At 32.7% G+C, this 16,780-nt stretch overlaps 1 protein-coding gene across 1 annotated transcript in view; it reads left to right on the plus strand.

The window, feature by feature from the left end:
* Positions 1-422: 422 nt before the first annotated feature.
* ADGRL3 (adhesion G protein-coupled receptor L3) overlaps positions 423-16,780 on the plus strand; it is a 517,257-nt gene continuing 500,899 nt past the window's right edge. Inside the window, exon 1 of the mRNA XM_077746215.1 lies at positions 423-581. Within this exon, the coding sequence (XP_077602341.1) occupies positions 527-581 (55 nt within the window). The 5' untranslated portion in view covers positions 423-526. The remainder of the gene's footprint in view (positions 582-16,780) is intronic.

Consider the following 16,780-nt stretch of genomic DNA (forward strand, 5'->3'; position numbering starts at 1 on the left):
TAATCTTAGTAAAAATTGTACTTGTGGATAAGGTAAGTCCCAACTCTATACATATTAACAAATTATATAAATCAATTGCTGACTTATTGACATAACATATTGATATTAATTTTTCTGGTGAGACTGAATTATTTCCTCAGTCAGTTTGGGAGCAGGGAAATAAACTCTGTGGTGATACATGCATAAATAATGTCCTGTAGGATACTTACTCATTTTTATATATGATGCCTTAATAAATTAAAATGAAGGGAGGGGGATATACAAATGTTCTAGTCAGCAAATGAACTCTCAAGAAATTAACATGAGAATATATGTATGTATTTGATAACCCATTTTGTTTTCTTGTTTGCAGGATTCGAATTTGGGATATTGGTGTTTCTGTTTTTGAGATTTTTTTTTTTTTTGAGGGATATATATTTTTTAATCATCAGTCTTGGAATACAGAAGAGGAGCCAGAAATACACTTATTTTGTTTCACGTCGAGAACACTCAATTTTGAGGCACTCCCACGCCCAAATACACAGCCATGTGGCCATCACAGCTACTCCTCTTCATGATGCTCATAGCACCAATCATTCAAGGTAAGACTTTTAATCAGATTTTTGTGTGAAGCTTCATGTTGTCTCTATTTGCACCAGGTCTTTTCTTGTAAATCTTTGCTCCATGATTTAGCAGCTTTTGGCTATGATGTATTAACAGAAGTAAGTTAAATTAAGAAGGCCATAATATGTCACAGAGCTGCAGTAAATACAGCTTTGAGTTTGATTTCTGAAAGTAGCTTTTGAAATGTATGTATAACCATTTTTTTGTTTTTTTAAAGAATTCTTGCATGTTTTACTATTTGTTTTTACCACACATGTGAAAAATCAGCTGAATTGTTAACTATATAATTTATTCTGAATTTTTTGACCTTCATATTTTTGTAATTAAAATACTTTTTAATTTAATAAGTATGTAAAATTGAAAGAAAACACCCCAAAAATCTACTTTCCCCTACCAACTAATCATTTGTTTCTGAGTGTTTACTACTGTGTTCAGTCTTTAATACACAGAATGCAAATGAAACCTCTCATTTAGCCAAAAATTAGTTTTTCGTATACCTTTTAATCCAAAGAAAGAAAAAAATACCCAAATGATATGAACATATGCTGAAAGGTAATTTAACTGGAAAAACTAATCGGCTTCTAAAAAACTGTATAATTTGTTCATTTAGACATTTTGGTATTCATAACACAAATATGATAGTTAAGAAATGATACATCATTGCAAATTTTATGAGATAATTTTTAATAAATGAGAGAAATTCTATACAACTTAGTAGAATATTCACTGAATCTTTCTAAAAATTGGCAGAGTCAATGTATATATGTAAGTTATTGACAGTTTAAAGTCTTCTACTAATTATCATTTTGCACTAAGATGGAAATGGTATAATACAGTTACTCTCTCATACATTAATGGTAATTCTAGTAAAGAATGGGACACAGCTGTATTTGCCACTACTTAAGAGATGTCATAATAGTCTAGTGTAGCAAGCACCTGAAATCAATTTTTAGCTTCTGTAGCTCACTTTTGGTTTTTAATTGATGACAGATATCTGTTGTAGTTTTTCAGGGATGCAATTCTGAATTGGCCCATATTCTTGTTTCAACATGAATTGCACTCTGCTGTCATTATAAAAACTGGATAAAATACCTTCTGTGTCTTTTGGCATTTTTTTCTAAAGTTTTCCTAGTTTAACATGTTTTCTAAATTAATCGCTACAGTATAATGTGGTGCTTTATTAAAGACAGGAGAGTTAAGTGTACAACCATGTAGATTTAAGTGATGTAAATTTATCAAAAGTTTCAAAAGGTTTCTTTAATCCATATACTGATGGAGAACTTGCATTCACATAGTTGAGTACATATAGCATTTTGTACACATAGGATAATAAAAGAATTATGTCCCTTCAAACAAGTGCTTTTCTAATTATCTGTATATTTAAAGATTATTCTAATTAGGTTTTTTGATGTTATAAAGATGCCTCACTCATAAGGTTATTTTGAGGATTAAATAAATGCGTATGTAGAGAATCTAGCAGTGCATGACAAATATTCAGTGTTTGAATATGTTATGAATTTTCTTCATCATAGTATCTGCCTCTCTAGTTTATTTTTGTTCTAATAAATTGTAACAACCAGAAATTAGCTAACGATGAGAGCTGTTTCATTTGATGTTGATAATCAGAAAAAATAAAAAATAAAAACTCTTTCACTTTCTGTATATGTATATATAAAATTCATGTTTAAAAAGTCAGTCTAAAGTTCTACTTGGTAGGGGAAGGTAGATTAAAAATAGCAGAAACATGCATTTTAAGGGACTCTCTTTTCAGAGGTGAAATTTCTGGTCTCTAAAAAATGATAGCTACTATGTATTTCAGTTGGCCCCAAACGTGAGTGTGCCATAGATCACGGGGCTTGGATTCGGATCTGTGTTATGCGTGTGCGCACACATGCATACACACAGACACACACACACTCAACCTCTAAGTAACTTTGAAATGTATTTAAAAATCGTAATAGAGCAAATAGAAAATAGAAAATTGACCTGGTATAAAAAAATATGTTGGGCTAAAACTAAAGTAATCCTTTCCACTGTATGTGAACTACTTTATATTATCTTGACTTTGAACCATATTATGCTACACAATATAGGAGCTTTCTATTTATAAACTTTATCCTTATTACATTGAACAGGAATTATAAAACTTCACACCAGAAAAAATGCAAGTCAGTTTTGTCTGTCTTCTATAGAAGGCCTTCTCCACTGCTTTTGTGATGCCACTCCTGACTTGTACATAACGGGCTTCATAAGAATAGCCTTTTGGAACCCAACTTGCTCATAGAGGAATGCTAATCTTTGAACATAGACTTTTTTTTAGAGTCCCTACCAATCCTGACTTAAAGGAATACCACGTAAATTGAGACTTTAGACAGCTGAGTTAAAATGATATCATAGTTACAGAAGGACATACTCTTGTTTCTGAAACATCCCCTGGTAGCATCTCCTTGCCTACTGCTGTTGAGATGTTCAGCTTCATTTGCTACTCCCGACCATAGAGAATTAACTTATCTGGGTATGACCTGAATTGCTTTTTTCTCCAGAACAAATAATAATGATGGCTACTAATTTCACAGCCATAAACTTTAGATATATTGGTACAATTAATCCTCACAACATTATCATGGGTTTAATATTATTTACTATTACAGTAAAACCTTGGTTTGCAAGTATAATTCATCCTGGAAACATGTTTGTAATCCAAAGCACTCATATATCAAAGCAGATTTCAAGAACCATTGGCTCATGTGTTCATGTGACATTGAACATGACATACTACTCGTATTGCAAGACATCACTCTTTTATCAAGTTAAAATTTATTAGAAACACTTGCTCGTCTTGCGGAACATTCACAGAAAAAGTTATTTGCAATCCAAGGTTTTACTGTATTATCATTATCTTTTTTTTTACACTAAAAGCATTGACATACTGAGTGGTAAAGGAACTTGACTGAAGTCAAGCTATTATGAGACCTAGATGAGATCTAAAATGAAGGACCTGGCTTCTTGAGCTCTGGTCTTAACTGCTAATAGATAATTAATTACTATGAATACCATTCTTCCCTGCAAAACCCCCCATCTCAACTCTTCTGGTCATTTGGGAGAAGGTGAGGCAGAAATACAGATGACCGGCCTCTTGTATGTTCTGGGCACAGACAGATGGAGCTTTGAAGTCTTACAGACCTGTGATGAAATTTCAGCTCTGCCATCTACTAGTTCTGTAACTGTGTTACTTGGTAAACTAGTTGAAAAATATCCATCATCACCCATTGTGGGCCAGAAAACTGGTCTCGCTGCTAAAGATATGGTAGTAAACAAAAGATTTTAATTTTTCCCTCAAGGAAATAACAATAACTTAAAATTTTTGTAAGCCTGCATTTTATCTGCAAGCATGAACATTTATTCCCTCAGAGTTATTTTAAGAAATAGAATAGTATCTATGTATAGCTTCTAATGTAGTGCTTGGCATTGGTAAATCTCCCTTATATTTTATTTTTCTATTCTTAACTACCTTGCAATGAAGCTAGCACTCTGAGCATTAGATAAGGAGAATGCCAAATTATCTGGATTCTTACTGTGAGAATTGAAATACATTTTTTTCTACTTGAACCTCTTTTAAGTTTTTCCAATATAATCTTGATACTAGTTTCTAAACAGATTCTCAAGGCTTAGTATATAATTGTCTATATATAATAATGTATCATAGTATATAGTTGTATATATTTGCAGTGGTAGTAGTATATAACTGGTAATATATAATTGTCAGTGGTACATTTTGTGCCTGATTTCCACATGGGTAAAATTAGAAACTGGGCTAATGAATTAATTCTGAAAAATGTTTACATTAGTTGAATAATCTCCATATTACCCTAGAAAGTCTGGCCAGTGTTTAACATAGGAAAACAAAATTAATGAGTACACCCACACTGTATATGTGTATATACACAATGTTTAAGGTAGGAAATGTCTCTGGTACTGTGTTTATCTGTCCATATTTTATGTCTCTGTGTACCTCTGTATTTCTCTTTTTTCTGTTTTCCATGACTGTGCCCGTTTCCTGTACAGCCATAAACACTTATCTATAATGTAGTGAGACCTGGCAGTAGTAAAAAGAAACTACTAAAGCAGATGGCCAGTTTTTTTGCTGTTAACTAATGTAGTGTAGCATGAAGATAAAGGAATCTTTTTTTCTTTTTCTTGTTCTATTGATGTGGTTGCAAGCAAGGGACAAGGAGGGAATTGGAGAACAATAATCCAATAATAACCTGGGCACTAGAGCTTATTGTGATTGGCAGTAAAGGAATACCAACATCAAGTATAATACATGGGCTAAGAGATCTGGTACCCAAGCCACAATGGATTGGGAGTTGGGAAGGTGGTTGGGTGCTCAGATATTTTAACCATATCTCTTCAATTAAATTGTACTTATAAACTACATCACAATTGAAGAGGTAAAAAAAAGAAAAAAAAAGATAATTGGAACTTACTGTGGGTAAACTGGAACAACATATTTTACGGTACCTTTGCATACACAATGTGGTTTAAAAAAATTCTTCTCCAACCACCATATGCATATTTTTTGAACGCCTATTTTTTAAAATTGCATGTGTATTTATATATTTGTGGACTTTATAGGCTAATGTGTTTTTTATTATTTTCAAGTAGTTAATTATAATAAACAGCTATTAGGGCCAAAACTGTTGATCATATCCATATATATTTAGTGCTATATGTTTTTATGTAATTTGCATTTTATTATTAATCTGATTTTTATAGTTATAATACTATTTAATGTATCAGTGATTTAAAATAATACACACTTTTTTTTTAACTTCTAATAAAATATGAACCTTGAGAAAAAAAATACATTTCACTACATAGCAACTTGCCACATAATTCTCTTTATGAAGTCATATTTTATTGATGGTGAAAAAGTCCGCTTGACTTCTAAGCTCTGCTTAACTTTGTTATTTTTAGAAATTAATCATCCTTGGAATGTTTATAATGTTTGCCAGCCTAGATAATTTGTAATACTCCCAGTAATACCACTATGTTTATGGTCAAATATGTTATACAGAAAAAGTCTTTGTCATGGTCATGATATATGAGGCTATTGTGAACACATCCAACACCATATGCATTACCCACTTGGTACTGAATTTCAAAATATGTATTTTGTAAGTTAACTGCAATCTCTAATATCACAATATAAATCACAAATATGCATAGCTAATAGCTTTCTTTTGTAAGAATATGTTCAGAAACCTTTGCTACACACTCGGTATTCAGGTTAGCTATTGGAAAAGAACTTTCTTTTGCTTTTGCACTTGCAAAATGTGTTATATGTGAGTTATATTGTACTGATACTCAATGAGTAACATGTATTTACTTTTAGAGTGAAATAGCATTTTCTTATTTTCAGATTTTATGTCAGACTATTTGGAAGTGTTTAGGATGATATCTTATTTTTCTTTTATATTCTTGGTCTTGGGGTTGACTAAAACTGCAATAGGGTAGTTTTACTGTTGGTGTAGAGTGAATTAAAAAACAATTGGATTACATAACTCATAGATATCCATTTTACTCTTGTTTGCATTGCTAATTACTTTCATTCTCAATGTAAGAATAAGTGTTTTCACATGTATAATTTCATGTAAGTACCCATAATACATTTTTCATGCATTTACTTCCTTCATTCTGATTGCTAAATGATTCTTTAATGACCACTCAAAAAATTGAAACGCAGCAGTTGAAAGAGTCTCATTGATTTGTTATGTAAATAAGAGACAATATATTGTATTATGATCTATTTTAGTTTGGCAGTTTAGAATAAGACCTTGTTGGAAACTAGGGCTCATTCATTCTCTACTTGTTTTTGAGTTTTTAACTGATACATTGAAAACAAATAACTTACATTTTGTTAATAATTACATTTTTGCTTTATTTCTATACTTCCCTTATATTGTTATCATAGCAGATTTAGTTTCTTTAAATATAGAAAATTGTCTTCCTATAAAAAAAATCTATCTTAAATGAAAGATCTGACCAAATAAGCTTGGGTAGTTAAGAATTTGCCAGAAGACTATGCTAGTTGTGTTTACAGAAGTAATGGATACAAATCTTTGTATAAAATAGGCTCTCACAATAACAATTGTTAAGCTTTCAGTGTTTATTTCATCTATACATACTATAGTTTGTTGTGATTTGAATGCCCTGAAGTCAAGGTTATATATAGCTTACTGGTAAAGTACAAGCGCATAGTCTCATATATCTCTTTGTCATTACCAGTGTCACCTACTTTATTGTCAAAGTAACTCTTCTCATACAAATTTAACTCAGAAAGCAAAAATCCAATAATTCTATGACCCAATGGTAAAATAAATGTTTATTAGATTTTCCTTGTAGTCATGTATGCTTATACATTTTTTAAAAATTAGAATAATGTTAGAAATAAAATTTGTCTTTTATTTTGATTTAACCTTAAAATGTAGATATTTGTACTGTATTTAAATTTAAAAAAATATTATATCATATGTAGGAGCTATTGTTTACCCAACCATATATTGATATCTCCTCAACAGTGAAGGTCATTGACATATTGCCATTACAATTAGCACTATAAAGGAACATACCTGTACATAAAATTTGACTATATCTTTGTATCCCTAGAAGAAAATATCTTGAGAAATAGAAAGTGAAAAAAATGACTTCTTTTAAGGTTCATTAATAACTATCTTAAGTCAATGTTAATAAATTATCAATGCAACTTTGCTTGTTAATGCAGTTGTTTAAAGCAATTCCACAAGTTTTGGCTACTATAATAATGAGCAAAACATAAATGAGAATAAATACTCAAATATTAAGATGTTATTTGCAGGGGTATGATGATCTATTCAGTAAATTCTAAAAAGAAGAACTTTCTCAGAATGAATGAGAACATTTACAGTTCTGATATATTATATTTATATTCATACATGATTTGAGTCAAAGCAGCAGTGAAATGTATGAGTTACTTAGGAAATATCATAGGAGGAAATATATAGAACTTATGAGAAGAAATGTCTAAAACTTTCCTGGGAGTTATAAAAGAGAACATGCAACATACTTTGTTCCTGGATGACAAGACTGAGCACAATAGTAACAAATATTTCCAAGTTAATTTTTCATAGATTTTTGCACAATTACATTCAAAATACCAATATGAGCTTTTCTATGTAGAAATTCAACAGAATTGTTCTAAAATCTATATTGAAGGGGCGCCGGGGTGGCTCAGTTGGTTAAGCATCCAACTTCAGCTCAGCGTGATCTCGCGGTTCGTGGCTCTGTGCTGACAGCTCAGAGCCTGGAGCCTGCTTCAAGTTCTGTGCCTCCTTCTCTGTCTGCCCGTCCCCTGTTCACTCTCTGTCTCTCAAAAATAAATAAATATTTTTTTAAAAAATAAAATCTGTATTGGATATTAAAGTTAAAAATCTAGTAAAAATGAAAATTAATGGGATGGCACTTGCCTAATATATAAATACAATAATTAAATATATAAAATCTCAAAATTAGGCAAACGGATCAGCTGTAAAAATGAGATCCATACAATAGCACTGCAGTTTATATGTCTGTGTAGCAGTGTGATATGAAGGACTCCTCAGAAAATCAATTGTCTAGGACTAAAGTAATTGAGTAGGGATGAAACTAATTGTGTACTTGTGCATGCGTGCGTGCGTGTGTCTGTGTTTCAAATGATATATGAAATCTGGAGGAAGTCCTCTTTGAGTTATCTACCTTAATCTCCTTTTTTGAACACTGTATTAAATAGTACAAAGCAGGCTGCAGTCACAGCAGATTCCTAAATTAATAATGGCTTCCAGAGAATATTTCCTTGTTCACCAAACATTCCAAAGAAGATAAGTGTTTCTGATCAGGGCATGTGTATATGGTGAGAAATGGTGACAGATGTCATTTTTTTGCTCTCACAATTATACATAGAACCAGTCTAATGTCACGAAACTTCCAAAGTCATTCTGAGAGTCATTGCCTTTCTGGTCTTCAGGGAGGAACAAGGAGCACTGTGGAAATTTTAATGGAAAGTTTTTATGGATATGCTTAGAAGTAGTGCACATTACTTCAACCTTCATTTCCATTAAATAAAATTCTGCCTGCATAGCTATACCCGTAAAGGGGTCTGAAAGGTGTAGTCCTCTTGAGATAAAGGAAGCTATTTATAAAAGATACCATGTAGCTTTAAAAAAAGAAGAGTGGATCTAATGCACTAATATATTTTTTAAATGTGTAAGTGGAGGGGGGCGCCTAGGTGGCTTAGTCGGTTAAGCGTCTGACTTTTGCTTAGGTCATGATCTCGTGGTTCGTGGGTTCGAGCCCTGCGTCGAGCTCTGTGCTGACTGCCAGCTCAGAGCCTGGATCCTGTTTCAGAGTCTGTGACTCCCTCTCTCTCCTACCCTCCCCTGCTCACGCTGTCTCTCTCTCCTAGGAATAAATAAAACATTTAAAAAAAATGTATAAGTGGAGGGATTTTTTTACAGCTTTATTGAGATACATTTAATATATCATAAAACTCATCCATTTAAAGTATATGGTTCAGAGGATTTTATTGTATGCATAGTTGTGCAACCATCAACATGGTCAATTTTAAAACATCAATTCTCCAGAAAGAAACCCCATACCCGTTAGTGGTCACACCTGGTTTCCCCTTTCCCAGTCCCTGGAAACCACTAATCTACTTGATATTTCTATGGATTGGCCTATTCTGGACTTTTTGTATAAGTAGAATTGTATCAATTTTTATCTTCTGTGACTTATTTCACTTAACATAGCATTTTTTAAGTTATGCTTATCATAGCATGTATCAGTAATTGATTCTTTTTCATTGCCAAATAATATTCCTTTGTGATAACATACTCCATCATATTTATCAGTTGATAGAAATTTGGATCATTCCTACTTTTTGGCTATTCTGCATAACGCTGTTATGAAAATTCATGCATGAGTTTTTGCATGAACTTGTTTTTACTTCTCTTGGGTACACATAGGAGTGAAAATGCTGAGTCACATAATTGTATGTTTAGCATTCTGAATACTGCTAAACTGTTTTCCAGAGCAATTTCACAGTTACACAATCCAAACAATATGAAGCTTCTCATTTCACCACATCCTCATTCACACTTGTTATTATTGGCTGCCATCTTTACTTCAGTCATCGTAGTGAAGATGAAGTTGTGTCTCATTGTAGTTTTGATTTGCATATCTTTAAGGCATAATGATGTTGAGCTTCTATTAATGTGCTCTTTGGTTATTTGTATATCTGATCTGGAGAAATATTTAATCATTTCTTAATAATTATTTTTTATTATTAAGTTCTGAGTGCTCTTTATAGAAATACCTTTTATTAGAAAAAACAGAATATTGTTAGAATATATTTAGATTGAAGAGTTCTTTTGACTGCATATTCGAAGAGAAGCTTTTTGCCTGGATTTACCCACTTAAATCTCATCTATTTTACATTCACTCAGAAATCATATACCATTTATCTAGCCTCATGCCTCCTCCCTTTTTACTTACATATTTAATTTCTAGAAGTAGAAATTTTTATTTCTATGTCAGATTTTTATTATGACAAAAACTAGTAATTGACAGTGATTGAAATTTTACTCTAATATGTGAAATATATAGCAATGACTTCTATGCAAAACAAAGTAATTAATTGAATTCTTCTGGTACTATCCAATTACTCTTCTCTAAGAATATCATAAAGAACATTAGACTTTAATCCTGGTGGCCAAAAGTGTTTCTGTTTTTGTTCTAATCTGAATTCTAGTCTTTCCATATTTCGGAAATACTCTTAATTATATATTTTTGTATTTTCACTCAAGTAACACTGCAAATATTGAATTTTCATTTCATTTCCATAGATACTTTTACTCCAGTATAGTCTGCAAACTACTGGATGCCTCTTAATCTCAAGAAAATTATGTAATGCATTATTCTATCAAATCTGCATATTGTATAATAATGACCTTTGGAGCCACTCACATCATAGCTTTACTTCTTTTAAGATTTATTTTTTAAAGTAATCTCCACACCCATTGTGGGGTTCAAACTCATGACCCTGAGATCAAGAGTCAGATTCTCTGTTAACTGGGCCAGGTTGGCACCTTCTAGACCCACTCACACTGCAGCTTTATAAAAGACGAGAATCAGAAGAAAACCTGAGATTTTATATGGCAAGAATCCTTGCAAATTTGCACTATTTAAGCATACTGAGTTTATCTGAAATATTACTATTTGAGAAAAAAAAGATTATGGGGAAAGCTAAATAAAGATAATACATGATTTATAAAGGTTGCTATGGAACAGCTCCTGCAGTTTTAAGAAACGATGAATGGAGGAAGATGTCAACATATTTAGAATGTAATATTTATGTGAAGCTCAGAAAGTTAATTTTACAATATTGTCCAATTTAAGCTGCTTTTAGAATCCTAATTTGCATGCCCCTATTGAATGAAAAGAAAGATTTCAAACCTTAGAGTCTACTCCTAATTCTTTTACTTCCAAGGTACATGACCTGAACTAATGTGATTCAGTTTCCTTATTTGTTAAAGGGATAATTAGGCCTAACTTTGTTATAGTATGAGGATCAAGTAAAATAATGTATAGAAATGCCCTAACACAAAGCCTCACCATTTAATCCTAGGAGAATGTGGTCATTAAAACATACCTTTTGGAATTAGAACTTAAAAAAAAATTACCAGGATAGTAAGCAAAATTTAAAACACAACACCATCTTGGGGTCACTTACTTTCCATAGTGTTTTTCAAAGACAGCATTGTGTATACTTAATCCCCAAATGTGACAGTTTCTCTAATTATGAGCCTACACATTTGTACACACATTCTATCATTATATTCAGGACTCACCCACTGGACTGTAACTAAGTCTTTAATGAGTTACTAATGAACATCTTAAGCTTAGATCAGCATGTAAAAAAAATGTTAAAGAGTGTTGAAAAGCTATTCAAAGTGCAAGCCTGTTGCTTTTAATTAGACTATAAGCCCAATAAAAAGTCCTGTCTACACTATTCATTCAAGGTTTAAAGAAATTGAATAGTGAGTGACAGATATACTCTGACTTTGGTATTATTAGTTTAATGCTAAAGGAGATAAGTACAATGAGCTAAATGAGAGAAATTATTATCCTAATTAAATGCAAAGGTAAAAATAATCTGCAAAAAAATCAAAATGGCATTTTGCAGAGATCAATTTTTTTCTCCCCTGCACTCAGATGACTTTGAAACATTATTTTTGTTGTTGTATTAGAGGATAACAGATGATGCGATGAACAAAATCCAGATATGATCGTGTAGATTAGATCATGTAGATGACAAAAAAACAACCTTCCCCCTCCCCCCCAAAAAAAACAGTCATATGTTTATAAAAAAAAATGGACAGTTGGCTTTCACCTATTACTGCTTCTCTCCAAGCTGTTGGAGGTACCATGAAAGTAGTAATCATAGACACAACCTGAATTAGATTAGGACTTTTCTGTAGCTCTTGTTACAAATCAACAATGGTGGCAACTATTTAGCAGTGATCCTTTCTTTTCCCTTTTGATAGTGATGTTGGTGAAACCATGCAAACTTTAAGGGCACATGATTTAATAATGAAGACAGATGATACATAAAATTCAAAGCAGCCGGCTAGTATGATGCTGTCCCTCTGGGAAATGCTGCACATAGGCCTAAAAGGAAGCCTTTTAAATTAGTCACAATAGCTCAGGACAGTGGGAATAGCTGTGATAGCGTACATGTTTTACAGGTTACAGGCTATTGTTAGGACAAAGATTGGATGTCATGCCTCTGCACTGAGATAAAAACCACTGTGTCAATTTTTAAGAGTAGTTGTCCAATAATGATCATACTCTATGTATACACAACCAGCATAATATAATAGATCATTTTAACATGTCAGCCTGTTACTGTATCTGCTTTCTTGTTAACCAGAATTTAGATACTCATTTTGTGTGTGTGTTGAGAAGGGGTGGTGGGGGTCAAAACCTCTTACCACCAGAAAAAAAAAAAATAGATATAACTTTTTCATTCCTATCAAGCATCTTCAGAGATACCAGTTATGATTAACGTAAGAGACAGAACTCACTAACAAGATAGAGTTCTGTCAAAATAGATGTGGTTTTCACTGGTTTTTCCCACACATCAAGTATAATTGGCATTGTGATTCAGGGAAAGTGCCTCATTACTATCATTATAAAGGTTTTTAAGGAAATTATTTATTTTACAACATTCTGAAAAAATTGCTACCATACCAATAAAATTTTAGTATACGTTAACAGGGAAGTAGACACAAGGAAATTAAAAGAAAATCAGTATTTTCCAAATTATAAATTCTAGAGTTTTATTTTTGTTGCCATGAATTTAAATCCATTTGCATTATGTTTACAAAAAAGCAGATATTTTTAGTCAGGAAAGAAAATGTATTGGCTCTCACTCCTCTGATGAATAAGATATATAATATGCACTTCATTCAATTTGAATGAAAATAACGTCTTCCTGTCAGAAGCTGAATTTTTTAAATAGATTCATATTAGCGGAAACTTTATGCTTACTCATTTCAACAAATATTTGAGGTATTTGCAATTACAGTATTACATTATTACACAATCTAGGCGGCTGTTCTAATAAACAAACCACTATTTTTCCCTCTGTTTTTAGCCTTTTTCATAACCAAGCATTTGACTTTTCCACTATTCTCAGAATATCGTCCAGCTTTTATATCATGATTGATTGTCAGTGCTGGTGACAGTTTAGCCAGAAGATGTTTTATTTTACTGTAACAAGCTATGTTGTAGAGAAAAATAGTAAGGACCCCAGTTTGGAGGGAAATTGCTTACCCACGTAGAGCATACCAATGCTTTGTGAAGCATTTTGGTCTAGAGAAGTCTATTGAGTTAAATTGAGTAATATCCAGGTATACTATGAAAGTTGCTTCATCATGCACAGGTGGGTAATTTATCACTAGAGAACCATTTTCTTACGAGACCCAGAACTGGAAGATTTTTCTCTGTGTTAGAACTTCCATGTTGTAATTTCTACCTGGTGGCTTCCTTGTCAGGTGCTTGAATTGAAACTTTTATGACTATTGTTAGAGATTACAACCCAGCCTATAAAGAAATTATGCGGCTGTCACATATGCCTTAGGGAGAAATCAAGAAAGAAGTAATCTTCTTATATGGCCAAAATGAAGGTACTGAGGGAAAGGTAGAGTCTTTCAGTATGCATAAGGAAGCAGAATTGGAAAAATGCCTTTACCGACAAGGAAAGAAATGAAAGCAATAGTCGGCTTGTCTGTCTCTCCCTCTCTCTCTTTCTCTCTCTTCCTCTCTGATCCCTCCCTTCCCCAACTTTCTTACCCCTCCTTCTTTCCCTCTCCCTCTCCCCCTATTATGTATGTTGCACTGAATTTGGATTAGACATTCCTTATCACTCAACGATTTGCTATAAGTATTTCAGTATAAATTCTAACATTTACATAGCACTCTGCAGTTAGCTGAGCACTTTTGCACAGAGTAGCTCCGTGACTACTTATAGCCATCCAGTGGGTCACAGGTAGTAGTATCAGTAATAAGATGAAAAAATAGATCCAGAGCCATCAATCTAATGATGCAGTGACATTTCAAATACTTGTTAGAAGAGAAACTCAAAAATCTCTTATACATCTCATGGTGGCTTTTTCCAAAGACATTTTATAACCTACTGAGCATTTGCCTTACTTCATAGAACTATGATTTAAATGAGAAATAAACCAACCTAAACAACTTATGGAAGAATGAGCTAGAATATTGCAAAACAGGTAAAATGCTTAAGTTTCATGTAAGGAAGAAAACAATATTGTGCTTATGTAAACCTAAAGATAATAGTGAAAGGTAAAGTTGAACAGTGAGTTAGGGTCGTAGTTGTAATTATAATACATTTTAAACTCTTATGAGGCCTATAATCAGCTCATTATTTTAAAAATATGGTAAAATATTACTCCCAAACACAAATAACTTGTGAGAAAAGTCCTTAGTATGTGAAAGTGAAATCACTTGTAATTCTGATAAATATGCTCTGGTGGGGTTTTGTTAGCATTTCCTCACCATAGAAATATCTTAGCATTATAGTTCATGGTTTTGTCTAGATCCCATGGTCATTATTATGATCAATAGAAGTATAGAGAAAGAAGGTGATTAATTGACTAAATTACAAAACTATTCATATGAGGAGAACAAGAAAACAGAAACAGTTGAAATTGATTAGAAACAATTTTTATTTAGTATGTTTTATTATTTATAAGTTAATATTGGTCTCAGAAAGTATATCTCATTAAAATATAATTTTTATATGTATTTCAATTTCAAGCTCCCCAGATAAGACAAAAATTCTGGTACTGCCATCATATATACTTTACATCTGAGGTGCTCATTATTTTTCCTTTTTTTTACTTCTGGCCTTAGATTTACCCTGAAATATAATTGAGGAGCTTTGATGCTGTGATGGCTTTTGATATTTGGAGACTAACATAAACATGGAAGAAATATTTTGGTCATTTCAGAACATTGTGAAATATCTTCATATTTTATGCCTGTCCACTAGGAAAGCAAAATCAAAGTGTTTACATAGTAAAAATCTGAGTATGAATTGATTATGTAGACAATTTGGATATGGCAATGACTCGTATTTCTTATGAATATTAAATATTTATGATTAAAGCAATTAAAATTTGTAAAATATTAGTGAATCTGTCTGTTTTAGTAATATGAAGTCTTGGGACATCTGGGTGGCTCAGTTGGTTAAGTATCCAACTTCAGCTTGGATCATGGGTTCATGGGTTCAAGCCCCCACATTGGGCTCTGTGCTGACAGCTCAGAGCCTGGAGCCTGCTTTGGATTCTGGGTCTCCCTCTTTCTCTGTTCCTCCCTCATCTGTGCTCTGTCTCTCTCTCAAAAATAAATAAACATTAAAAAATTTAAATATATGAAGTCTTAATCAGATACACAGGTTCTAAAGGAGAAGATGAAGTGTCTCCTTCTCTCTGAGGAAGGTTAGAAAGAAAGAACAAGGTATGTTGGCCTCATCATTACCTCCTGCCACCAAACCAGAATTACCTTTGAGACATCTTTGCATACATACAACAGAGTTTGAAAATGTGGTCTCAAATGGAGATGGGAGGGGAATAGTGTGAGAGGGAGGTGTGTGTGTGCTTCTCAATTATCTTTCCCCTTATTAATCTGGAGAAAAGAAGAGACATTTAGAATGTGAAGTTTCTTTTCAAATATACTTGAAGACAAGTACCTTCCAGGAACAGCTAGTTATGTTTTTGCACAGTCATTTGTGTAGAATTTAGACAAGTGTCTGGAGAATGCCAGGGTATAGATATTGCCTTTCTTGACAGAGGAAGAGCGTACTGCTTCAGATAGAATTGGGTGTCCCAAGGACAGACTGAGCTTCAGATCACTGCCTCTTCACATGAAAATTGGGCATTTTTTTAATGCAGGAATGCTCCAAGGGTTATTAGCTAGCATTTGATTTGGATGATTCTTTCCAGACTTCAAATTCTGTGCTTCTAATGGAATACCAGACTTATAAACTGTGATGTTTATCTCAGAGACTTATTTTTATAATAGCTTCAGAAAGACAAATTAGATTTATATTTATAACTCAAATAAATATTTCCCCAGAAGTCATACAATATTTTAACCATAACATATACAATACTTTTAAAACAAAAGTTCAGATTTGGCTGTATTCTGTTAGCCTTTGTCCATGTGGGCAGTGTATAATCGCCACTTTACTTTTGCTGCAGTGATTGGTGATGCTGGATTCCTTTTATAGAAGGAAGTTAAAGGAAAGTCAGAGCTACAGACATATAAGATACTCAGTTTCATACAACAAAGTAGAGCCTAATTTCCTTCAACTTAACAAAGTCAAATAAACTTTCCAATATTTTGTATTCCTCAGTCTCACTCCTAGATTTTGCTCTCTAGTGAGTTAGAGAATATTCCTATTTCTTGTTTAAGTGTATATTCTTTCCTTTAATACAGATCATATTATATTTTTCAGCTGATGATGATTCCACCTTTTATGCATGTTAAATCATGTGTTATTCTCTATTTACACTAG

The sequence above is a fragment of the Crocuta crocuta genome, unplaced genomic scaffold, assembly GCF_008692635.1.
Source record: "Crocuta crocuta isolate KB4526 unplaced genomic scaffold, BGI_CrCroc_1.0 scaffold566, whole genome shotgun sequence".
Lineage (NCBI taxonomy): Eukaryota > Metazoa > Chordata > Mammalia > Carnivora > Hyaenidae > Crocuta > Crocuta crocuta.